Raw genomic sequence first — 27172 nt, forward strand, 5'->3', positions numbered from 1 at the left:
AGAGCTTTTAAGATTAACTTATCGATTTTTAACATGTATATTGAATTGTGTTAGTTTTATCTACAATTTTTTATATCATTATATACGTATTTCTACCTATGTATATGATTTTGTCTATAAGTCATGAATATATTGTACATGTTTTAAGTGTTATTTACCTATTGTAATGTATATAAAACTGACAAGCCCTATATTCTGTGAACATATTGTTCAAAAATTAAATCTATTCGGTGCAAACAAAATAAATAAATAAAACAATAACACCAGAAACAGACGAAATAAACCACCTTGGGCAACGCAGTGACAACGGTATTCAAAGCATATAACGACAACAATACAGCGACGCACAGGCAAACCCAGCGACAAAACTAAACAAATATTCTGGCAGCACAGACGAACAAAGTAGCTTCCCAAGACAAAATAGTTACGACGTTTAGGGAACCGGCATCTGCTCCAGTCATCAGGCAAAAAAAAACTGATAGTGGACACCATTGGCGTAGTTCCCGGGGTCGTTGTTGAGGGGGGGTGGGGGGGGAGTGCAGGCTCCCCCTGGAAATTCAAATTGAACAAAAGCTGAGTGAGGCCTGCCTGCCCTTGAAATTGAGTGACTGCGAAACGGGTTATATGTCAAACTTCGCGTATATATTATAGTTTGCTGCTCATCGTATGCGTGTATGCCAGATTGTGGGCAGTATATACAACATACAGGCCCAGTGTGTGTACCCTAAGTGCAAAACTCTCGGACCCCACGCCTGAGAATTTCCGCGGGCTCCGCCTTGCGAATTCTACAGGTGGACATCAGTGGTTTCTCTGTGACAGACAATAGAAACGAAGCGCGGCTCCTGAAGGGGGGCGGTGGGGGAGATAGCCCCTCCCGAGACCAATTTTATTTATTAGTGTTTATTTATGTTTACTTAAATATTTAATTTCATATGTTAAACTTTTATCTCGTCAAAAGTTGCATGGAGCTACTAAGGTTCTGTATTTGAAACTTGTAATTTGTAAATAATATTCCAAGGCCAATATTTGACCACTTTCATTTATTTTTTTGCAACTACGACCTTTCTTTGTGCGATAGCCCCTCCCGAAAAGTCATCCTGAAGCCGTCATTGATAGAAACCAGCAATGGCACATGTCCATAACGATGTTTGATACCAGTATTGTATTTGTTGGTGCTGTAGCGAGCAGGTGCCAGAGATCCTAGGTCGGGGAGACCTGGATGGACAGTCGCGGACTCCACCTTGCGAATTCTACAGGTGGACACTAGTGGTTTCTCTGTGATAGACAATAAAGACCAGCAACGGCGCATGTCCATAACGATGTCTGACACCAGTATTGTACTTGGTGCTGTAGCGAGCAGGTGCCAGAGGAGACCCGGATGGCTGGCCGCGCACCAAGAGGAAGTGAGGAAGAGCAGAGGCCGCCAAGTGGACACCGGCCGCCAGTGAAAGTGCTTGACCCTGCCCTCGAGGTAGCGGGTGGAGGGGGGGTTCTGGACGCGCGTGCCACGCAGGGAAGCGCGCACGTGCTGTGCGGATATAAAGGCGAATGGCGGCCGCCACTGGTCGAGTCCTACCGCAGACCGCGAGGCGACACACTTGCTCCCGACGCCCGCCGACATGAAGCTGCAGGTGAGCCTTCGGCATCCGCTGGAAACATATCATCTTGCTCAAAAACTGAAACATTCTCGCAAAATACGCAAAAAATGTGTGCCTTTCAAGAGGATTATTTCCTGACAGTCTGCCCAAATATCTTGTATTTGTTCAATTTGAACAATTTAATTTAATATTATACACACCAAATGTAATATGTGTAATGCGAATTAGCGATCTCAACAATTACCCGACTTCTTATGTCAAGACATGTGTTTTAGACACCTATATTTTTGAATTAGCTTTTCGGTGCTAGGATTACATTCTTGCATATGTGTACCAGAGCACTCTACTACAAAGTTAGTGCCAATGATGTTACTAAAAGTAATACTAACAAGTATATCGTAAATTCTCTCGGGCATTTCTACATGTGCCATTCAACACAAAGTTAAAAAAAAAAAAAAAAGCTGGAATGTTACAGTAACATTACAATGTTTTATCTTTGAAAGATTTGTGCAATGGGAGTGCTTGACTTGATAATAGCTTTTGGACCTACACCATTGCTAAGCAATGGCGTATGTCCAAAAGCTATTATCAAATACAAAATTTAGAATTTTATTGATATATTCTTGAGTTATATTCAATGCATTGTGAGCTTCATCGTGTTGCCGGCTCTGGGACTGAGAGGGAGCACACTCCAAAGTGCTGCGGCGAGGACCAGCAGACGAGGCACAGAGCCCTGACTGAACACCACTGAGGGGGTGTCGTGCCCGCAGATCGCCGTGGTGCTGCTGGCGCTCAGCGCTGCCTGCCTGGCTGACCACGCCCCGCTGGAGGAGCCCCAGAAGAAGCACGACAAGCGAGGGCTGGCGGACGTGGGCTACGCGGGGGCGGCAGGCTACCCCAGCGGCTACGCCGGCGCCGGCGGCTATCCCGGAGGCTACGCAGGTGGCTACGCAGGGGGCTACGCAGGGAGCTACGCCCCCGCCGCGGTCCCCGTGTCGCAGACCGTGGAGATCAGCAGGCCGGTGGCGGTGCCCGTGGTGAAGTACGTGGGCGTGCAAGTGCCGCACCCGGTGCCCGTGGCCGTGCCGCAGCCGTACGCGGTCGCCGTGCCGCACCCGTACCCCGTGCACGTCGCCGTGCCGCAGCCCTTCGCCGTGCCCGTGGTCAAGACGGTGGCCGTCGAGGTGGAGAAGCCTGTGCCGTACGCCGTGGAGAAGCCGGTGCCGTACCCGGTCGAGAAGCCGGTTCCAGTCACCGTGGAGAAGCACGTGCCGGTAGCCGTGCCCAAGCCCTACCCTGTGCCGGTGCCCGTCTACAAGCACATCCACCACTACCCCGTCAAGGCACACCATGGCTGGTGGTGAGTGTCTCGGTGCCTCTAGCTGCAGTCTTGATATGAGTCCCTGGGGCCGAGCGCTAGGGCGCCAGCTCGTGTAGTGAGGCATGTTCGGGACTCTGGTAGTATCCATGTGGTCAGAACCAGTGCCCATCTACAAGCACATCCACCACTACCCTGGCAAGACCCACCATGGTTGGTGGTGAGTGTCAAGGTGTCTCTAGCTGCAGTCTTGATATGAGTCCCTGGGGCCGAGCGCTATTGCGCCAGCTCGTGTAGTGAGGCATGTTCGGGACTCTGGTAGTATCCATGTGGTCTATGATGATTTAAGGAGGTTAATGATAGACATTTGAACACCTTGTTTTGCAGAGCTGTCACAGTAACATGCAGCATTGAGGTAGAAACGTAATTTCAGAGAATAGTTCAGAGCTTCCGACCTCTGAAGTTTCTCAGAGATCAAGCATTGTCCAAATATTTCTAGCAACAGGATGCGCTCTCTTGAAACTGCTTCTCGTCTTGTGATTGTCAGTGGTCAGTGTTCAGTCGTCTAGCTTCAACGTGTGGCGAAGTTTGCGCCGAGATCCTGATGAGAACAGCTGGTCTCCAACGCTCGATCCCTGATCTCATGTGTTCACAGCTGCGCGCGGTCCATTTGGAACATGGCGACGCGCGCAGACTGTTCGCGGCGAGCTTAGAAAGTAGTTCCAATATTCGACGTCTCGTTTACAACATTATTAAGTCGGAGTCAGTTAAAACATTATCTCACATTGCATAATTCAAGATAATAATTCTCGCAATAATTTCATACTCATGCCGGGTTGATAAAGTACACAAGAAATTTGCGACGCAAAAGGTCCAATAATGACATTTTTAAATATCCATGTACATAATCCGCAAGACGCAAATACGCGACGCAAGCATCGGCCGACTTTTGTCTTCTTAGCATTCCGGCTTGTGTTTCCGCCTTCCGCATAGAAGTAATGTTGTTCCCAAAACTTTTCAAGACTCAGAAATTTTTTGCATAGAGGACCGCGATGTTGTTCTACTATGTACATTACGTTTTCGCTCTTGAAACTTTCGAACAGTAAAAGCAAATATCATTTTTGATCAAATATTTGACAATTTCTTATGTTTTCATGATGACCAACACGAATTATCAAAAGAAGACTGGGGAATAAGTTTTCCTTTTTAGCTTTACAATTTCATGTTGTATTGTTGGTAACGTCTTGTGACTTGCGACTTGCGACCTATTTTTAAACGACCATGGATTTTCATGAGTATGGTTGCACGTTGCGGTGTTGCGTCGTTTATAAAGCACGACCTTGATGTTTGTGAATAGTATCAGGGCCGGCGCGTCCATATAGGCGAACTAGGCAACCGCCTAGGGCGCCAAGTAGCTGGGGGCGGCGCAGCACGACACATAACAGCTGATATAATATGTTTAACGATAATTGAAACTAGATGAAAATGGATTTTTGTAACAGTTTGGAATATTTATATTGATATAAGTAATTATTTAAAGTCCACGGTGACCTGTTTATGATTTGTAATAAGTAAAAAAGTAAAAAAAAAAGCCTGCTTACATTTGATTGTTGACAAAATCTTAGGCTTACGTGATGTATTTTGAGGCAAGGAAAAAAAATGTTGGGGTGTCCGGCGGAGGGGGAAGGGGGATTAAGGTTTATCGCCTAGGGCGCCAATTTACTTTGCAGCAGCCCTGAATAGTATCGCAGTTTGCGCGCTCGGCGGAAGGACACGCGTCGCGCGGCGAGCGGCGGAGGGATACACGTCGGTGGAGCTCCAGCTGCGTGTAGGCTGGGAGGGGGAGGGGAGCGCGGGCCGGAGTGAAAACTGGAGCTATTTGGCACGAGAGCACGCGAGGGGCGGAGCTGCTCGGAGCGGGAGTACTTCCCCCCGCCCCGCCCTCACCCTGGCGCGCCTGGGACAAGCACACAGCGCCCTCGAATCCCGTCCAGTTCCAACAAAAAAAATTGGTTGTCTGTAAAGTCGGTTTACGGACGATAGTTTAACGTGACAACGTCATAACAAAACATTGATGAAATGATTGCATACTTTTATGAATAAAATTCAATCATTTTAATCGAATTATCACTATTTTGTATGGATACAAAAAAAGGAGTGAAATGAAATGTACTATTTAATTTATAAATTTACTTTTATTTGCACTCGTTAATTCAAATATGTTTATTACATTAGCGAACAGATTATTTTAACTTAACTTTTATACATGTTTGCTATTTAACTTCTTCCAATCTGCGTTATTCTGTTAAGGATATGACGATGATAGGAAAAGCAGGAAACGAATGGGAGTGTTTCAAGTTGAATGTGCCTCGAAAAAGTAAAATCTATGGTTGTTCCAATCGAGTGGAAGAGAAATAGATACGGCGCAAGCGTAAAATGAGCGTAACGGGACAATGTGCTTAACGGGACACTTTTTCGTGCGTGCAGCCGGCGTTCATCGATTAATTAGACGTCACGTCAAAAAAACAAACGCAAACAAAGCTGTAAAAGATGTACGTTATCAACGCAGTACTTGAAGCGATGTCAGTTCAGTGCTTGCCAGTACTGAGACACGCTTTTTCTAATCGTGTTTCCTGGACGCTGCCGTTCGCACGCCCGCCTCAACACGTCACGTCTGAGCTTAGCGACGAACTGGCATCATTACAAACATGCGTGTATTGATGTCGCTAAAGTTGTTCGTTATTAGGATCTACCCACCCGGGCAAACATATACCTTGTGCAGCTTCAGAGAGAGAAAAAACCACGCCATAAAAAATAACTGTTCGGGATATCAGAGTGATGTCTGTTTACGAATAGCATTAATGAATATGCTGTGGATGGATGACTAGTGATGTTTCTGTATTTCGTTTTTTAATTTAATTTTATAATAGCTAAAAAAATTTAAAAAAAACACGTGTTTTCAGAATACATTTTAGGCATGTAACACCCGATACAGGTTCTTGAAAGCACTCAAAGGAATTGCATCACACCTTGACCTCCATTTCTCCGCCAAGAACGACAAGAAGACTGTCCGCGCTAGAAGCCCCAGCTAGAGTCGCACTCAACAGCCCACCGCACTAGCGCAGATACACCTCTCACTAGGCGATCCCCTTTAAGACTCCACGCCTTTGTATATTACACAGAATATTATGAAATAATTGCCTTATTAAAGCATTGATTCGTTCCTACTTGGACACTGCAGTGGTCAACACGTCCGAAGTTCCGAGTCCGAACTAGAGACGATTTGTAACGCCGGGCTTATAAACTACACAAAAAACAGACGCAAAACGTTTAAGGGGCCCGCCTCGTCAGGGGTGTACGTGTGTTAGTGAGGCGGGGTGATAAGCGCGACGCTCGCTGGTGCTTCCAGCGCGGTATAGCCTCTAAGCGCAAGGCTCTGAACTGGCGCGCATTCGTCTCGTCGTCACAGGATAACTGTAAAATTTGAGCGGTGACCGTAACATTATATGGCCGAGAAATGAAGATAAAGGTGTTATGCAAGCCCCTTAAGTGCTTTCAAGAATCTTTACCGGTTGTTTTACGCCTAAAAATTACTCTGAAAACACGCGTTTTAGGCATTTTAACGCTTCTAAAAATACAGTTTAAAAACTTAATCCGAAATTAAAAGTACTTTTCGGTCCTCAGCGAACTCTTAAATGCTATTCGTAAATAGGCCCCACTCGGATATCTTGAGTAGTTTTGAAATCGCGTTGTTTTTCCTGAAGCTCTGCACACTGTATGTGTGCCCAGGTAGGCGGGCCCCTTAAGAAGGTGGTTTATTTTTACATACCCATTTGTAAAATAAGCAAAACGTGAAAACGCAACGTATAAATAGGGCAACTTTCAACTTCTTGCATTTCTGCGTGTTTTTCGCCTTCCATATTTGGAATGAAGAATTCAGAAAAATTTACAGGCACCGACGTTATGTGCATAGAAGAGACGATGATGTTTTTTGTTATATACATCACATTCTCACATTAAAAGAAAATAACTATTTATTTTTTTTTAATTGCATATGCTATCATGATAAACATGAATTTATTAAAATAAAACAAGAAATTTGTTTTCTAATGTTGCACGATTTCAAGTTGTAGAGTTGGTAACCTCTAGCAATTTCCGTTCTGTTTAACCGACCGTGATTTTCTTGCATTGGTTGCTTGTCACGTTCCTTTCTTAGTTCGTAAATCCTGATTTATGACTTTATCACTAATCTCTCAAGCCTAGGATGGATGTCAGTTTTTACAGCCACCCACAAGCACTGGTCGTGCGAGTGGACCGGAGCTCATGCTGATTGTTGTGTTGGCAGAACTGCGAACCGCCACGGAGACGAGCTGTCTGGTCACATCTACCTCCCTCTGACGTCAGCGGGCCTCCGGCGCTGCAGCGCTCCGCCGCCATCTTGTACAGTTGTTGTTACTTCTTATTGTTGTATTTAATTTTTTATACCTACAAATAAACGCTTTTGAGTACAACCGGCCTACAACAGCTCATTTACCTGCAGCTCGCACTTAGAAGTTGTCCGAGTGTCGTGATGGGCAATTAAGTGACATCACAGAGGACGACATTGTTCAGTTAATACCTACCCACAAATCGTTCATGTGTATTGAATTATTCCACGAAAAATAAATGTCAAGGAACTGCAATGTCGTTAGGTACTGAACTGTTGTACTTCAAAGAGCAAGTAAAGAACTACACAAATAACAATTAAGATCGCTATAGGTACAAAGAACTGAAAATAGAGTACCTCATACCTCAAATGATCTGCTGAGGATAGCCAAACGCAACTTTATATTATTATTCAAAAATACTAATACTCTAAAAGGAATGGAATCGACAAAGATCCATTATGTATTTCAATGTATTATGATTGAAATGGAACCAATCATGTTACAAACAACAACCGACAAAGGTGTGTGCGCAGACCAGGACTGCTTGACAAACACCGACACAGGTGTGTACAGACCTTGTGTCTGTGCAGTACAGGACTACCTGACAAGTATGTTCGCAATGAAGTGCCGCTCAACTCTGCTCAATCCTCCAGCGCAGACTGAAACATGTTTGTCGAAACCTCATTGAGATTTTTAGAGCAATAGCTACACTATTTTAGACTTTTAACTGTTTGTTTCGTCTTTTAATTACGACAGTTTTTGACAATATCAAACGTTTGGAGTATCCTATATTCATAGAGTTAATTATAAACACCGTATTACACAGAACGCTTAAATTGTTAATAAACATGCCGTCGCCCGGGTTCTCGTGTTCGAGACTCGGCGGTGTTCCTAGCGGGAAGGCTGTTCTGTTGCGGGGAAACGTGTCCGGGAGGGCGCCAGGCTAACGCGGTGGTTAGCCACGAGGTGGGTCGTGAGGTCCGAAGGCCCCTGCGTGGCCCACTAGGAACTGCGGCGGTGGTGATGATGCTAGGGATGCCTGTTGCCCCACTGGCCCTACACAGCATAGCACGCTGATCCCTAACTGGATTGGTGACGTTCAGAAATAACGTACACGGCTTTGCACTGTCGTTCACACGTCGCGCACGGAGTGTGCGGAGTGGATTTTTAATTACGATGGCAAATTACACTTACACTACACTTACAATCACACGAATTCCCTAACATAAAGTACATTGTCGATTACACACTAGGCGCTCTGACGCGCCGTCACTAACGTTATGCCCTCACGCCAGTTGCAGTTGAGGGAGAGTGTTTGATTAGAGTCGGCTAATCCCGTAATTGGTAAATGGCGACGCGCGGGCCCACCTGTGTGGACCGCGGCTCGCTATTAAATTAAGAACACGTCTACGATTGGATGTAGCCAGTGCCTGTGCACTTGGCGATTAATTATATGTCTGTGGTGGCGGGAGTCGGCCCGTACCGTATATTGCAAGGCCCCACGTAATGCGTTGTGTGGGGCGTGTTAAGTTGACGCGACTGGGTTAGGCCCTACACCGGAAAAGGACCGGGCGCACACGGGGAGTATTTAAAAAAGGTTTCGGGGTCTGACTATAATTACCAGATTGAAGTTCGATGAATACAAAGAGATGCTGGCTCCCCGTGGGACGTGCGTCCGTTCCGGTCCGCGAGTCGCGCTGTACTCGCGTCTGACCCTGGCGCGAGGGGAGGGGTGAGTTCCCTGTCGCGCCACAGTTTCCAAAGTTCCGTTATTCGTACAATTTTATATAAATAACTAAATTTAAATGGCTCTAAATTCACACAATAAAACTTAATGATTAACTTAATATATAAATATGTTTTAGAAATGACATTTAATAAATTTGTCTGAAATAAGTTTGAATTATTGGAGTCATATTGGAGACTGTTTGTTTCTTGATAACTACTCCAGTGGCGAATGATAATACTAATTTGGGGCGGTTTGAGTTACGTCACATATTACACTATTGAATTCAGGCTGAAGGCCGCAAGGGTTGCACTCACAGCTGTTTTAGTAGAAAACTACACGTGAGTGGCCCGGGCACTCCTACGTCGCACTTGTGTTGCACGGTGTTGTTAATTCAAAGTGGCGGGTTCATTAAAGTTTAGTGAATTTACTGTGTACCTGACTTGGTTTGTCTTGCCGATTAATGAAGGGCGTTGATAATACCTAAGTTCCGCGGCGCTCGCCTGACTCGGGTGGTCCATGGCTAGGGGCGCGTTCCGTTAGCGGGGTTGAATACTGGCGGTTGCAGGTCGGGCTTTAGGGTGGCCTTCGGCCGGACGACGTCAAACATTACAGTTAGTGATGAGAATCATTCAGGAAGAGAGAACTGACCCTGTAATTGGGTTAAAAAAAACTTCACAAGCCTAGTTAGCGACATTGAAGTAACGTTTAGTATAAAACTCTATTCTAAGTTAAGCTACTAAAACAAATAAATTTGCTCTAGAGTTTTAAGTTCAATACGAGTCAAAAACTAGCATTGTTTAAGTAAATTTTATCTGGTTTGTTTATTACGGGAGCTTTAACCCATTCGGTCACACTTAGTCAATTCCTAAGATATGCATAATTTTAATTTTTTTTTTTTTTAACTAAAAAAATTTTTTTTCATGTGATAATAATCTTATGCTATAATTATAATATCAATTTATGTATAATGATTTTATAATAATTAATAAAAGTGAAATAAAATTTATATCATATCCACAAAGTAAGGTGTTCACTAAAATGTTGGTGCACCTTGACCCACACATTCAAGGTTTGATTAACTCCATGCATCACCGAGATATAGCCTACATTGTCCACTTCACTGGACATTTATACTGAAAGGGTTAAACGCCTACCTGAAAGCAGCTAACTCAAAATTGCGGCACTTATTTCCCAGTAACAAGCAGTAGGACCACTAACAATTCTTGTCACTGGGACGCACATTTACGGCTTCCACAGCCCAACCAGTGTACCGGTCTATAATGTTCCTGCGTTCTTTGAGTAACTCTTGCACCGAGGAAGATTCAGTTAAAACCTTTTGTTGGACATACGCCATTGCAGGTTTTTAATGTATGTCATGGAGGATACTCAAGAATGGACAAGCAATTCTTGTTGATATAATGGCCACACTTTAAGAAAAATTGGTTGCATTAAGAACATTTCTAAAAACTGATTTGTTATCCACAAATATCCTAGGTAGTTTTGAACTTACCATGTTTTAACGCATAATAATCGCACATTTTATAATAAAATAAAGTTTGAAATGTAGGGGTGCAACTTTTATGTAAGAAAAGCAGTTTTGTTGAGGTTAAGTTTTTCATAACAAAACATTTTGCACGGAAAGAACATTTATATAAAAAGTAAGCAAAATAAACAAAACCACACCAAGCAATTTAAATTTATAAGTCATTCAGCAGAAACACAGTGTGTGCATAATTTACCTAACTGGCGAGCTATCAATACATATATTCAACTATAACCACACACTATACACGCATCAATGCAACCAAACATAAATGATGCCAACTAGTTCTGGCTTTATTTCCATAAGTAATAAACAGCGTTAACAGAACAGATAAAGCTTATAGTGATGAAAATATGTTTGTAAGAGTAACATATCAGACAACTTAATGTTTGTGTTAATTAAATAAATAAATTTCAATATATTATGAATAATGGATTTGAACTTTAAAAAAAAATCCATTTATATGGAAAACATAGTTTTTGGGACAGTCTCACATGAGGGACAAATAACATACGTATATCTTATGGATAAAATGGCGGGACCGAAACATTTTACCCTGTTAAACAGGAAATTGTAGTGTGCAAAAACATCAAACAATTTTTTTTCTGTTATGTACTACTCTATTTTCCCATTATACTTTAATTACTCAATTTTTCCATTATAAATACTACAACCCCCCCGACTTCAACTTGAAAACTGATTGCTGTGGCAAAACGCTTGGAATCTACCAGCGAGACCAAAATCATGACGCGACAGTGCGGCAATTGTGCGATAAAACACAGTATATGTTGTTGACTGTAATAGAAAAACCACTTTCTTAAAACATCATTGAGGAAACTGGCGTTAATTCTAACACAGTTTCAATAACAATATCCAGGTGAAATAAATACAAAACTTATGTAAAAAAATTATTTTATTAATGAAACAAACATGCAAACATGGTGAGAAGAACAGATTGTTATTTACAAAACATAAATAGTGTTAGGAAAAGTTGGCCAAAGCTATTTCGCGTCAATTATAACAACCAATCTCTTTTGCAGTTGAAGTTGAATATTTAATGTTCACAAGTTGACAGAACTCGGCAACTCTACACGATCATCTCCAGTTCTCGAGCGTACTCTATGACTTGCTCCGCCAGCTCCTTGGAGGGGAGCGACTCGTCCGGCTTCTTCTCCTCACCGCCGAAGTAGTAAAAGTTGTCCTTTCCTAAGGTCCAGGCTTTCTGCAACAAAACCAACACCCATTTCCAAACTGAGTGAAGTCACCGACCAGGTTACGAGTTTGAACTTTTGCGCGAGGACACACTCTCGCAGTAATCACATCCACACAAGCGTTCCACACAAAAACCTGGTGCAGGGTGAAGCAAGCAGTGAGGGACGGACAGTCCGACAAACAAGGAGGATGAGGGGGGAAACGTGTGCAAGAAGGTGGGAAGAGTGCAGTGAAGCAGCGACTAAAACGGAGACCTAGATGTTGGCGAGACAACACACTGCAGCGACCGGTAAGTGAAACGATTCATTTTTTTTTAATGTTGACAATAAAATAAAGGATAATATAATGTAATGATTTGTGATTCAAATAAATTTTTATTAACTTAAAAAGGCGTTACAGGTACAAAAATCAGAGAACCAAAGCACGTTTGATGGATACAAACTCCACTAATACCGTCAACAAGAATGAAAGAATGAATGCATGAATTAAAGTATGAATTAAAGAAAGCATAAAATAATGAATAAATGACACTGGGGCCATTGTATCTGATGGGTGGAGTGAATGGAGCACTGGCACGCACTGTTGGGGGAACGTGAGGAGTCAGACGGCTCAAGGTTTAACCCCACAGGTGGTGGGAGGCTGTCCGTTCAGGCACGCGACGTGAGGACCAGTCACCTTGGAGCCGTACGCCTTGATGGCCGCCTGGCTGGGCAGGTTCAGCATGCGGGCCGCCTCCGTCAGCGAGATCTTCTCGTACGCCTTCTCCAGGCAGGCCGCGATCTCGCCCCGCACCGTGTCTAGCAGGATGTCGATGAAGAAGTTGTAGCTCTCTGCCGGGACGTTGCCCTTGGCGAGGAATATCTGCAACCACGCGTGCCCCACCACCTCTACACAGGTACACCTCGGTTCTCATACTCTACACTCAGATACACCTTTACCAACGAATATCTACAGTACTAATGTAAACTATTTTAACTCGAGCTGCACCGATTCACAAAATTATGCCGATACAACTGTTGCTGATTCACCAATCCCGAAACAATACAGAATAAAACACATTATGGTTAACGTATTTTTATGAATTCACTAAACAACACAAATTAACTCATTTTAAGAAAAGCATCAAATATATTTTAGTTTATAAACGCAAGATAACCTCTTTTTTTTAACTCATATTTTTTGCTTGTTTCTATTTGTTTGTTGACTACCCATTAGTTGCTTATTGAAGCATTGATTAACTAAAAGAGGCTGGAAAATTTAATTAATTAATACAAAATTACTATATAAAATATGATTATTTAATAATAGGTAACTATGAAAGATAGATTCACAAAATACACAAAGATTAAAAAAATGAATTTTAAATGTGCAATATTGCGAGACTTTGAACATGTTTAAAATTTAAGAACAGGTACAGTCAAACCTCTATCTATCGTTTTTCAGGGGACCAACAAAAAAATTCAGTAGATGCGGACATTCAATAGATGTGGACTTCACTCTAAGAATTTTAAAAAAATATTTCAACCTCAAAATTAGTGTCAGAAATATATCAGTTACTTGTCATTAAAGTTAAATCAGTTGAAAAATAAATAAAAATGGAAGTATTTTACTTAATTTAATTTACACTTGCAAAAAAAAAAACATACACACTATAAATCTACATGGAAATTAAAGTCTTTTTCAATATCCTGAAGTCTGAAATAGTTATGTTTACTCATGTCATAAAATGTAGAGCTGTACTGAAGAAGCCGATTTTGCCAATATTTAGTTGAATCGGCATTTCTGCCGACTTCAGATACGCTTGTTAATTTTCGGCCGATATTACTGAAAAACGAGAGAGACTGCCATAACCTAAAAATCCACAATTACCCTTTTCACTTTTCGTAGTAGTACTGCATTCTTTCAGATCGCATTATTTCTTCGCAACATGTGCCAAACGTACATATAAAAATTTAACATCCTATTTTTCAATAAGTTCTTTAATTTTAATATGTCATAAATAAATACATTACCGTCACGGTAAATATACATCTCGGTTGTTACGGTAACTGTAGTGCAAATGTGGTAGCTATCGTACTTCTGTGGTAATTATGGTATCTACAAAGAATCTTTAGTTCTTTTTATGGTAATTATCTTAGGATAACAATTGGGTTTGTACTGTAGTTATGGTACATCATCCAATTTATTCGTAAGTTGTTGTTCATTTGTTTTTTTTTCATATTTACGTGCTCCATTACTTGGCTGCAGATTTAAGGTGATTTTTACTACCATATACTATCGTTACTGTTTTTATGACGGTTTCTTACTAAGAAATGTATATTTCTGCAAAATCTTTATGGTTAAACGATCATCTATTATAATTTATAGTGACGGGACCACATATTTTGTACGATCAATGCGGACAAAACGATAATTCGAACATCGGTACAAGCGGACATTTTTAACCTTAGTTGTATGGCAATTTTGCCGGGACCGTAGAGAGTATACGATAAACACGGACAATCGATACACGCGAGTTCGATAGATAGAGGTTTGACTGTATCCCAATACCATTTTAATATATGCAGTCGCTTTACACGGGAAATAGTAGAATTAATTGGTTATTATTTATTTTTATTCAATTTTAAAATCTTTACGTAAGTTAATTTTAAAATGTCTCCATTGCAATATTACAAACATTTCTTTGCAGTTGGAGCAGTTACAAATAATGCGTGTATGTAGAATGTTGTGGAAAACAAATCCAAATTTTTTTAAAAAAATTTTCTGGAATTCATACATTTTAATTTTTTCTTTTAAATTATTATTTTATAATGAGTCTGATTTGCTTAATATATTTGTAATAAAAAATAAAATTAATGAATTGTTTTTAAATGTCAAATTTAATACCAAATTATTCACCAACTCCAAATTTTTTTCAGTACTCACTGACCCCTAATATATATGTATAACTTCTTATGGCTAACGTAGCTACCATAATTTTGCAAAAAAAATACTTCCAGACTGATCCATAAAATACAGAGGTGGAAAATCTTGGTTGAGTTTATAAATGGCCTTGATTGAACCATGAGGGTAGAAATAGCCAAGTCTTAAAAAAAAAAAAAAAAAAATCAATACAGCTACTAATTTTTCTAGTGCTTAACTTGGGAGTAAATGGGTGTTATTTTCACATGAGTTTTCAGTATAGTAGCACCCTACAGACCCGTCGTACATGCACCGGGCCAACGTGAAGCTCAGTGCCATTTTATTCTTATTTAGTAAATGTAGGAACTTCAAAAAATTGTTGGATGGATTAAATAGAAAACGTTCTAGAAGGTGGAATGTTTATAAAAACATTCGCAGAGAGTGGTTTACGTTGCGTTGACACGAGAGAGAGGGGGGGGGGGAGAGAGGGCGTGTAAGAGGAAGAGAGGGGGAGAGAGGGAGATAGAGGGGGAGAAGGGGAGAGAGGGGGGAGAGAAAGAGGGAGGAGAGAAAGAGGGGGAGAGAAAGTGGGGGGAGAGAAAGAGGGGGGAGAGAAAAGGGAGAGAGAAAGGGAGAGAGAAGGGAGAGAGAGAGGGAGAGACAAAAAGGGAGAGAGAGAGAGACCTTGTTGTAGCTGCCCTCCATGAGGTACTGCTCCAGCGACAGGGGGTGCCGCACGTACACGTTGCTCTGGATCTGGTCGGCGGGCAGCAGCTCCAGCTCCGTGTGGAACTCTGCAACGCGGTTCTGCGATAGCAGGAACAGCAGGTTGAGCCCCAGCAGCTGGTACTTGTACGACGACTCCGTCAGCTCGTCCCTGCAAGCACGCCCCGCGCCGTCAGCCACTCGGCTCCCGGCTGCAGTCACCGGCAAACACCTCGGCTCCTTGAGGCATGTTAGCTCGGGAGCTGCTGCTCGCAGACAAGCCACACACTCATACCGTAACTGCCACGTGGGTCGTTCCACGTCAAACCAACCAGCCACTCGACCCGACGAGTTTAGATTTCATGAATCTTACAGGAATCATTCTCCATAATTACACCAATAAGAAAAATAAGAAAATATGTATTTCAAAAACTTTTTTATCTCACTGCATTTTTGTGTAATTAATTTTCAAAGTTTTGAAAAAATCATCATTCTGTGGCTCACATATACATTTTCAGTCTCAAATATCTCAAGTAGACACCTCATTTTAAAGAGCAACTTACAAGGTTTAATTTGACATGCTACTTGCCTATGTTGGGTGAAAATAATTTTTTTCTTAAATATGGAATGGAATGAATTTCCCACGTCGCTTACAAGGTACCTATTGAAAAATCTATTTTCATCTCTCTGACCAAATAAGTAATTTCTCCAGTTTCATTGTCTCACAATAAATAACAATGGCATACTTTTGATTTCATACCTTAATTTTGATAGCAAACTAAAATTATAAAATAATAAAATTAGCAAAATAATACACATATGTACTGGTGTTGACATTAAAAATAAAAACAAATTTGAAAACATTAAAAAAAAAAAGTATGGAAGTTAAATTCAAATTAAGTATGCAGTTAGCTGGAAATGGTTTACACAATTTTAATTTTTGGTGAAAACTGTTGAAGGTGGAATTTTTCTTTTTACCATTAATAATGTAAGGACACTTCTGAAAATTAAATATAATTAATAAGTTCAGAATCTTTGAATCCTTTATTGTATTTTTTTTAAAGCCCTAATTACAATTTTTTGCTCATATTTAACAAGTTGTGTCGTCAAGCTTTGAGGCAAGCGGCGCTGCGGCAGAAAGGCATGATCGTGGCAGTAAATATGACAATCGGCAGTCTACGAAGTCTACGAGAGAGTAACGCGAGCGCTGTGGTTTCTGCAGGCCAGCTCGGAGGCGGTGCTCCCACACCAAGACGGAGCTGTGTGAGTGACCCGCGTTACTGTAAGTCATGAACTGCTTATATATTTTTTAGGCTGAACGGATGTGTCGAGTTTTGGTGGCAGCAGTAGTCTAAAGAGCAGAAACTCGGTAGATGAAGTAGTAAATAAATTGTGCGTGTAAGGCCTTCAACGTGAAGGTCACCTAATGCCGATACGGACAGCTGGAGCCAACAGTGTAGGCGAGAGCAACAGCTGCTCAGTGGATAGTGGCCTTGTGAGTTCTGCTTCGAGATTTGAACTTCTCTGCAGTTAAGAATAACACAAACTTTATTTAAACTAACTTTTGAGGTAAATTACGGGTGTCTGGTGTTGAGCGTACAGCACTGACGATGATTGACAGCGCTGACCTAAATTTGAACTTTTTGTTAAGTAGTCAGTTTAAGAGAGAAAATCGGACAACGCCTTTGGTTTTATTTGATGAATATTTTGCATACACATTTAGTACCTGCATCATAACTTTTGGTATTTAGTGCAAATGATGGTCTATTGCAAGAACAAAGGTATAGTAATTGCACAGGATAAGACTATTGTGCATCTGAAGGTAATGGTGTGGTGCACTGATGATTGTCTGCTGTTAGGAAAATGTAATGACTGTGAAGAGAAGGACCAAACTTTGTTTGTTTGGAACATTAGTTTGTTTTACGTTTTGGTACGAGGCATCGTCATCACAGAGTAAGCATGAGTACTAAAGGGTTCGTTCAACAAGCTCACATAGAGCTGCATTGGTAAAAAGTCATGCTTAAGAGAAACATCGCACAAAAAACACGGACTCAGAAACATTTCGCTTTTCTCTTCCACTTTACGTATTTTGTCTTACATATTTGTAAAGTTTATTCCATTTTTTTTTTGGCCCACAAATATGTTACGCATAAAGTTGGTAGAATTTTTTATATATTGTTTCGACATTTGTCTAGTTGTAACAAACAAAAAAAAAAGATAATTGTAAATACTGTATCAGCAGCAATCATTTTGGTGGCATACTTCAATTTGTTTTTTACTCTGCTGTGTTTTGGAACCGGCATTCCATTAACATAAGGAGATTATGTTTGGTTTAACAGTTTTGATTTTTACTCATATTTTGTTTGCTTGTGTTTGAATTACTCCTGGTGCCATGTCCGGATTGCGTTCTCTCGTCTTTATTAAGGCGAGGCATAGCAAAGAGCATACACCATGTCCTCACCCAAATTAAAACATACCAAAATCACAAAGCTAAATATCAACTGATCAGTTTACACATGGCCAATGATTTTGAATATGTAATAGTTATTGGGTTTTGAGGTGGCATACAAAGGTAGCAGAGCTATTTATAGGCAGCAAACCAGCCAACTACCAACTAACATACAGGAGAGACACTAACAACCACATGAATAACAAGTTCTGCGACAACTTACTTGTAGTCGAGATAGTAACACTTCAACTGGGCCATGTATCTCTCAAAAGATGGGATATCCTTCGCAGCTATGCTCCACTGAGCCCCTATCTCCAACACATCTCCTGAAACGAACACCATACAATACCCGCAATGTAGAACTAGCGCAAAACAGTTTAATAACTCTGCACAAAAACATTACCATTTATCATGTAAAAACATAGTTCAGTTCACCAAAACAAAGTACAGCCCCATTACGGCCTTACAAAGTGGCAGAACTACGCATCTAAATGCAAACACTTTATTTTTTTACAAAACTTACTGCATTATATTTTTCTATAACATATCTTATTTCATCTGTCAGTAAATCATTATTGACAATGTACTACTGAAATTTTTATTTACACGTGAGTTTTAAACTTTAGACTTAAATGTATTAAATAAAAACAGGTTCTCTTTTGGCATTACACACTGTTTCAATTTTTTCATTATTATAAATCTTTCTGTAATTTTCAATTTCTCGGTATCTGAAACACATACGCTATATACAAAGGAGACACGTTACACTTTGGTTCATTTACAGATTTGCAAAACAATCTCTAATAAAATAATAAAACTGACAAAAACAACAAGAGTATAATCCCAAACTTACTTAAAAAAATTGGTTGTCTGTAAAGTCTGTTTACGAACAATAGTTAAAAGTGACGTCATAACAAAACATCGATGAAATGATTGCATACTTTATGAATAAAATTGAATCATTTTTATTTTAATAATAAAAGAATAAATACTTGAAATTATACTGGTAATCAGATTTTTTAAATGCAAGAATAATTAACCTTTATTGCCGAAATTGTTGTTGTAATAAGCAATGAAAATCAAATTAACTTTTCACTTCACTTTATAAACAGTCGAGTGGAAGAGAGATAATTGTGGCGCAAGCGTACAATTAGCGTAACGGGACACAGCGTAACGGAACAATGTGCATAACGGGACACTTTTTCGTGCGTGCAGCTGGCGTTCATCAATTTATTAGACGTTGTCACGTCAAAAAAATTTACAAGCTTGTATTTGCCTAGGAAGTAGCCTACATATTATTAACAAGGTGCCAGAGAGCGACTTGACTAGGCAAGGTGCACGTCAGTAAAGGCAGCTGCCCCGCGCCGAGTGGACGAGACACTGCACAAGACTGGCTGTTCCCGTGGCAGGCCGGCACGGACGGTGGCACCGAGACAGGGCACAACCCCGGCTGTGTCTGCCAATGAACACAAGTCCACGACACAAACTGTCTGCAGTGAAGGACCACCATGACTATTATGTCATGCAAATCTTCTGGAGCCCTCTGCAAGCCTCTGTGGGTGACCTCGAGTGTAACCTTCACTGTCACGTTATCGTGTTCACTGAGCTACGGTGTCCTCACCATTCACTTGTTAAAAATGTTTCATTTACTTTAAAGCATTAAGAATGTAGACTTATGCCTTCCTGCATGATGCACGCACACCCCTATCCTAAGAATTAAGACCAGGACATAGCCTACTCATCTTTTCACAGATTATTTATTCACATATGTGGGTTTCGCCCGCGACCCCAACAGTTGACACCTAAGTGAAGCTGGCATAGCACTCGAAGAACGTGGCTTCCAGCAACCCCAAGAGACTACTGGTAACCTGGTCCGCTGCTCAAGCATACCTTCGCACTCGGCTGGAAAGTGAATCTACATTCTTGGCACTGACATGTAAAAAGAATTACCTCTTGCTTACATGCTCAAAAGGAGTCGAGTTTCTTTCATCGATTCCTGTCAATCAAGCTGTGCATTATCTTTAACACTTCAACACACACAAACTTACTAGCAATAAGAAGTTCTTGCTGGGACGCAGTCGCATTGGATGTAGGAAGAAACATCAGGTTCGTCAGGCCAACCTGGAACACAAACAAAACTATTACGTATTTTTGATATGTTAAAAGAGGCAGCACAATCTACCAGGTAATTGTAGAGTTTACTGGCTTCTGTAAAAAAAATATTTTGAATAGGATATAAAACAATGTGACTTTGGGGCCTACTAATGTTTCTTAATTATTCCTCTTCAATAAATTTTTAAAATACAGATTATTTCCACCCACCTTTCTCATAGTAAAAACAGTAAATCTGCAATACACTGCTTCTAATAAAGAGCATAGAGAACTCACCACATAAACCCCAGCATTTATTGTTAATTATTTTAATTAAAGAATGAAATGCAGTAAATTTACAGGCTTCTACCTTTTCATTTTTTGTGAAATTACAGCCAGAAAAAAATTATCTTCCCCCTATTATTAACATTATGTTATTTTCCAGCCACGGAGTGTAATGATACTAATATTTAACCCAAAACCTTTACAGTTTGGACATTCTTCCTTATTTACAAAGTACATATTCTCCATTTTGATATTTACAGAAAGTTTTACATGACTGTAATTCTCATTTTGATGAAAAAAAGAGGTGCAGTTGGTATTAATTTGCTTGTGCTGTTTTATTCAATTTTGGAATTTATAATGTTATTAACTATTGGGTGATTGTGTACATTGCTTTAAATTATCATTTTTCAATTTACTTCAGGTCTTGGTTTTAATGTGTTTTATCAATTAATAAATTTGTCATTTCGAAGTTCAGAGTTCAAAACTAGGAATGGAAAACCATCAAATGGATAGGTCCAGTAGCGAAGGATATGAATAAAAATAATCAACAATTCAAATTAAATATTTAACTATTGTCACATTTATTTTTAATGTGAGTGACCGACATTAAGTAGGTACACCTTTTGTTAAAGTAATTACCACGATGGAAGTGAAAACCTATGTGCCACAAAAAAAAACTTGGCCAATCTTTTCCTCTGATTTGGTTAGGAATTTTTAGGGTTATAAGTTTTTTTTACTATTGACTATATTTCTACAAATGGGGGTGATTAAAAAAAAGGGAAAGATTTGGTTATATTAGGTCTGATACATTTAATTATAGTAAAATCATTTATAATATATTTAAAGATTAACTAAATGTTGAAAAAAGCAAATTATAATTAAGTGAAAGGTTGGTTAGATTATGTCAGCTGCATTAATAAAATTTCGTAAAAATATTTTAATCTTTTAAAAAACTATGTTTGTATTCTTACTTAATACATTTGACTTACGGTATTACTTTTCATGTATAGCTAAGAAGGTACCTCTTAAAACATTTACATTTTATTCCAAAAATAAACAAATAAATAAAATATGCCTAAATGCTGCATGAAAATAAAAGTATTCTTCATTCTCACTCAGTTCACAATTTTTTCATAGGCAATACACAAGAGAGAATAAAATAGTGCATACTAAAAAGAGCTGTTTGCATGATACTAAACATAATCTATCGCCCTCAAATCCATTTTTTTTCTTTTCAAGAAAAGATCCTAAACTCCACAGATGAATTACCAAAACTATTTGGTAAATTTCTAGTTTAGCTACAGTCATTCAGGGTAACTTTGAACCACATTCTGTCTATAAACAGTTGTCTAACTTGTGTTGTTTTGGTATTCGTATGGTAAAAGGTATAAAATGGAAGTAGTACTCCTAAATAATAGTTACATGTTGCTAAGAATGCAATAAGTTATTAATTATATAGCAAAAATTTCAATTTTATCGTGGTGCAAAGTTACACTGACAATCAGGGTAACTTTGAACCAGGGAACATTTTCCCATGAGAAATGCATTATTTTGTGGAAGTTAGAAGTCTGGTTAACTTTGCACCACTGGAAGAAACAAACAACATACACTAAAAATCTAGGCCAACAGTTTCCAACAATTAATATAATGCACTTTTAAAATTAGATGTTGATGTATTATAATGGGCAATGATGAGAAAGAGAAATAATAAAGTTTAAGTATTAAAGTGTAATTTTTTGTACGGAAAAACACTGAAAAGTGATTAAAAAAAACAATCTTCAAACGTTTCTACATAACACAGACCACATTGATAAAATAAATACATAAATAATATTACCTGAATAAATTAACAAAAATGTTTTGATAGAATACTAAATGTAGCATTTAATTTAACATTTGAAATGACTATAACTAAGTGCTCTACTACAGAAGTATAACTAAAAAAACAAACATTTTTTCAGTTAAGTTTTTTGGTTAAAAAAGCACTTTAGCACAAAGCAAGGGATCAGTAACCTGAAAAACTCCACGATTACTTGCAGGTGTTATACACTGTGGGGACAATTTTTTAAAAACATCAGTTTTTTCATACCACAAATCATCATTATTTTTAGGCCATTTCCAATTGATGCCAGACTTCTCCATGCATCGAACCATGCACAAATTGTTCTCTAATTTAATAATCTGCCCTGGATAAAGTACCCCCTCATAATGGACAACAACATAGTCTTCAACACTGTATATGTTAGAAGGTAAACTCGCAACACTTGCAAGTTCTGTGTGAGAAATATTTTCACCTACTGCCTGATGCTCAATTACTATTGTGGCAATAGAAGTTGATGGTTCATTAATCGCATATGCCAGTTGACTGGTGTTCTCCACTTCTGCTACTACATCACTGTGGTCCAACATTACTTCTGTGCTTTCCTGCGCAGAAGTAACAGGAGCATTAGATGGATTTCCGTCTGAAATTTCTAATGAACAAGAGTCATTTCTACTCTGCAAACGTCCTCCTTGTGTTCTAACTGAAGATGACTTTAATCTGCCTCCTCGAGTTCTTGCTCCACCTCTTCCTTTGCTAGTCATTTTCTGTTTTTCCTCCGTTTCTTTGTTTGCATAGTAGGCTTCAACTTCCTCTACAGAAACACTCTTGCCAGCTCTCACTGGCAAGCAAAACTTTCTAGCTCTGTGAACAGCGCTTAAATCATTTGTTCTTACTGACTCGATGTATTTTCTGAACTCATTTCCAACATCTTCTCGTACTTCGTCAGTAGTTCGGGCATACATTGGAAGTTTCTGTAGAACTTTGTCTCTGTTTACCGGGTTTAGTCCTGAACACTCGAATCCTTTCCTCAAGTTGTTACATCCTGTTTCTTGCCCCTTTTCAAGTGTAGCCTTCAATAGCTGGCAGAAGACTGCTTTTGGTAATGCCACCACTTTTTTCCCACCTTTAGTTTCTCTCCAACTAGATAGAACTTGACGCCAGTATGTTTTCAGACTAGAGAAGTATGCTACGTCAAGTGGCTGCAGTAAGTGAGTGGAATTTGGTGGAAAAAACAATAGCCTGACATCATTTTCTGCTGCAAGTTTGAGTGTGTAAATGGACAGATGTGCAGACATGTTATCACCAATAAGTATAATTTTTCCAGGTTTTGTCTTTGCAATAGGAAGGAAATGGTATTCAAACCAATCATCAAAAACTTTGTTGTCGATCCAACCTGATTTTGATGTGTTCAGACGTGTTCCTTCCGGTGCACCATACACCCAGTCAGACCATTTCTGAGTACCTTTCATTATGACATAAGGTGGAATGAAATTGCCATCAGCACTTCCACAAAATACAACAGTGTAGCAACTCTTCGTAGAATTGCGTATTCTTTCTGGGTGACGACAGCTTCTGCGAAACAGAAGTTTTCTTCTACTGGGGTTATCGTGGAAGCCAGTTTCATCATAATTGTAAATATTACATGCTGAAACTTCACTAACTTCACCTTCAAAATTGTTGAAGAATTCATTTAATGTCTCTTCATTCACTTGTGCCCGTCTTCTGCTGATATTTGTTTCGAGTCTCTGTTTCAGAGCAGCTTTGTGTCGTTCCAAAAATGACTGACTCCAGTCCCAACCCGGCATATTCCCCTTGAATTGTTGCACTTTTCTGTTTTGGGTATCCAGATAGCATTTTACAACACACCGAACATCAAACAGAGATATTGGAATGCCTTCATCACTAAGGTACAGAATGTGTTGAATGAAAAACAGTTCTTCCTCCTTTGAGAATATTGTTGGTCTTCCTACTTTCTTGTTGTGTTGTCCTAATAGTTTATTCCTCAATGTGTTTCTTGGGATGTTGTACAACTTTGATGCTTCTCGTTGACTGATTTTGCCACATTTTATGTCACTGAGGATCCTCTCCAGTTCCTCTGTTGTGTAGCGACTCTTGGTTCCATATCGTCGTACTCCTGGGCTGACTGAACCACCAGGTTTCACTTTTGGCATTTTGGCCTACAACAAACAGAATTAACATTTATTAATGTTTCAAATGATTATATGGTAGGTTTTTCAAAACTATGTAATCATTAAATGATTACATAATAAACTGGTACAGTATTATAAAGATTTAAGTTAGCCCTAAACAAAGTTTTGTCTGCCAAAACAATTCCCAAAGTCTACAGAATGAAATTTTTTCTAAAGCACTATATTCCACCCTTGTATATAATTAAGTGAACATATGTAATTAAGTGAACAGATTAATTTTTATGTAGGCCTAATAGCCTATGTCAGGTAAGTTATTTAACTCAAAACTTGGCAGTTTTTGTGTTTATTATCAGTGCAGTAACACTACTGTCTAACTTTGAGCCGGTTCAAAGTTACCCTAAATGTGTGGTTAAGAGGTTATGTGAATGTCTATTGTTAATTTCAATAACTTAAATTAAAAAAAAAAGTTAAAGATTCTTAGTGCACAATTATTAATCAACAATGTTGAGAATAAACATGCAAACAATAATAAATTACACTTACCTAATCTTTATCATCAACTTGAAAATAGAACTCTAAAAGACACACCAAAACAATACCATAGATAACAAGTGACTGAAAAAATATTTAGACTCCAGTCTAACCAACTTACATTTTTAATAATAGAACAAGAACCAAGCTTCAGTATACAACCACCAAAGAGAAATAATAGTAAATGTATATTTTGTGTTACACAAAGGGAATGAAATTTGAAGGGTGGTGCAAAGTTAACCCCAATGGTTCAAAGTTACCCTGAATGACTGTACGGTATTTGTTCCGTATCACGGATCCAAGTTTATCCCTTGATCCTGATGGCATGATCCTGTATAATTTATCCTGAGGTACATGATGCGGTGATGCTCAGATATAGGGGCTTCTTAGAACGGAAAGAAAAAAATTTGGAAAACGGTTTTCACACACTACACACATCCCTAAATTTACCCTGCAGGATGATTTCTTAATTCTTACTGGTTCATGAAAAATAACTGTTTAAAGCTTACATTACAATACCTATATTTTCACACTGTCGCTGCCATTCATTGTTTACCCGCGAGCGTGTATCTCTTTGTTTAGCCAACTGTGCCAACTATGGAGAATTAAAAGTATGCTAATTTTTCAGTTTCATATATTGAAGTTTATCCTTGAGTCCTGAAGGCTTGATCCTGATGGCATGATCCAATTGGTTTGACCCTGTGGTAGATGATGATGTACTTAAAAAAATATTGTTATATACCATACCTAATAAAGAATTATGATCGCAATTCGAAAAAAAAGGATTTTTTTCAACCTACTATCATAATTCTTACTTATTTCACAATTTCTTTCATGTGCAGGATCTTCCTAAAGTAGGTACTGAACTAAAACAGCAAGCATCATGTACCACAGGATCAAGCCAACAGGATTATGCCATCAGGGACTTCTGACGTACTGAATTAAAACAGCAAGCATCATGTACCACAGGATCAATGTATACAGGAACATACCATCGGGATCCATTGATTAACTTGGATACATGCAGAACTTTTACATTTTACCTCAGCATTCGATGCCAAAGAAGAAATTAAAACAAAAGACAAAGAAGAAAAACAAAAACAAACTTTCCAAATTTTTTTTATCATTACATTATATTTTACCAATAAAAATCGAAACAGTTGAATGCTTCAAATTGACTTATTTCATTTATTTTATAAAATGAAATATCAATCACCAAAAGGCAATTGCTATGAAAATTGTAAACTAACCAACCAATCCATGGGGAAAACACAATTTTTAAAATTTAAATGCCACTGCCTATAAAAAAAAACAGTACTAATTCTAAATGTTGATAATATTTTTTTCATTGGTTTATCCCACTTAGTCCCAAAATTAACCTTTTCATTAACTTATATTTAGTTATAGGGAGAGAAGCTTCGAAGAGTTGGGAGAAGAACGGGAATAGGGAAGCACTCCTTGGTGAGTCCTGGGAAGAAAAATAATAGCGGAATGAGCATGAGGGGAGGGTGGTAAGGGCTAAAGAGGTGCGAGAGTTTTAAAGATTAAAGAACATACTTGCAACCAGGTCCATGTCCAATAGCAAGAATTTTAACATTAGGAATCATTACTTCGATGAATTATTAATACTAACCAACAATCCAAATGTGTCAAAATACATAGCATAACCTAAAACACCATATATAATATAAGTCTTAAGTAAATCACACCAAAAGTGTTTTCTCAAACCTTTAATTTCAGGAGGAGGTCGCCACATTTTTCCAGTCTTGGAGGTTTCTTGGTCCATTCTGATTTTAGCTGCTGGTATAATGACAATACATCTTTCATTGCCGCCATGTTGATAACGTAAATAACCATAGAAAAGTATAGCTGTGAGGTGCGTAAAAGCTCTAAAATTTCCTGATAACAGTGAATCCCAATCCAAATTTATTAATTTATTTATAATAATATAAAGTCTACGGATTTCATCAACAACGAGGCTTGGATTCGTTTTTTTTTTTTTTGTAACATGGTCGTTATCTAAAGTATGTTTTTCAAGTAGTTAAAATTTTACACCCATGCATCACCCGGGACTCGAGCGCAAAATACATCCTACCATAAATGCATTTGTCTACAGCTAAGAAGGTTGGAAAAATAACGAATTTCAAATTTATTAATAATGCTAATGAAACGGCGTTTCTCAGATCGTTCAAGAGTATCGATTATCAATATTTTGGAATTACGATTTTTTTTTTCTCTCCGCGTGTATAATAATTTTTATTCTTCCCAAAATTCCGAATATGCATGCAGCAGATTTATCGTGTAAATGCCGGTTGGTAGAATGCTTTATTGGTAATATTAATTGTATTTAAGGTCAAACTGATTTTATTATCCTATATTATATCAAAATAGATCAACCTGTTTTTATTCTC

The 27172-nt window shown here is 39.0% G+C and overlaps 3 protein-coding genes across 3 annotated transcripts; 1 reads left to right on the forward strand and 2 right to left on the reverse strand.

Annotated features, from left to right (window-relative positions):
- Positions 1-1571: 1571 nt before the first annotated feature.
- LOC134530664 (zinc finger protein 512B-like) lies at positions 1572-7427 on the forward strand. The gene is made up of 3 exons (XM_063365708.1): positions 1572-1631; positions 2369-2958; positions 7262-7427. Coding segments are annotated over exons 1-3 (603 nt in total). The 5' UTR covers positions 1572-1619; the 3' UTR covers positions 7263-7427.
- A 4083-nt stretch (positions 7428-11510) lies between these two features.
- LOC134528455 (26S proteasome non-ATPase regulatory subunit 8) lies at positions 11511-26893 on the reverse strand. The gene is made up of 6 exons (XM_063362077.1): positions 26490-26893; positions 19931-20003; positions 18106-18208; positions 15413-15605; positions 12503-12688; positions 11511-11837 (listed from the first exon to the last, which is right to left on the reverse strand). Exons 1-6 carry the CDS (start codon positions 26616-26618, stop codon positions 11703-11705), a joined length of 819 nt encoding a protein of 272 aa, XP_063218147.1. The 5' UTR covers positions 26619-26893; the 3' UTR covers positions 11511-11702.
- On the reverse strand, positions 21251-25897 carry LOC134528454 (uncharacterized). The gene is made up of 2 exons (XM_063362076.1): positions 24774-25897; positions 21251-24257 (listed from the first exon to the last, which is right to left on the reverse strand). The coding sequence occupies exon 2, from the start codon at positions 24249-24251 to the stop codon at positions 22233-22235; it is 2019 nt and encodes a 672-aa protein (XP_063218146.1). The 5' UTR covers positions 24252-24257; positions 24774-25897; the 3' UTR covers positions 21251-22232.
- Positions 26894-27172: the final 279 nt, after the last annotated feature.

Source organism: Bacillus rossius, chromosome 1 (genome assembly GCF_032445375.1).
Source record: "Bacillus rossius redtenbacheri isolate Brsri chromosome 1, Brsri_v3, whole genome shotgun sequence".
Lineage (NCBI taxonomy): Eukaryota > Metazoa > Arthropoda > Insecta > Phasmatodea > Bacillidae > Bacillus > Bacillus rossius.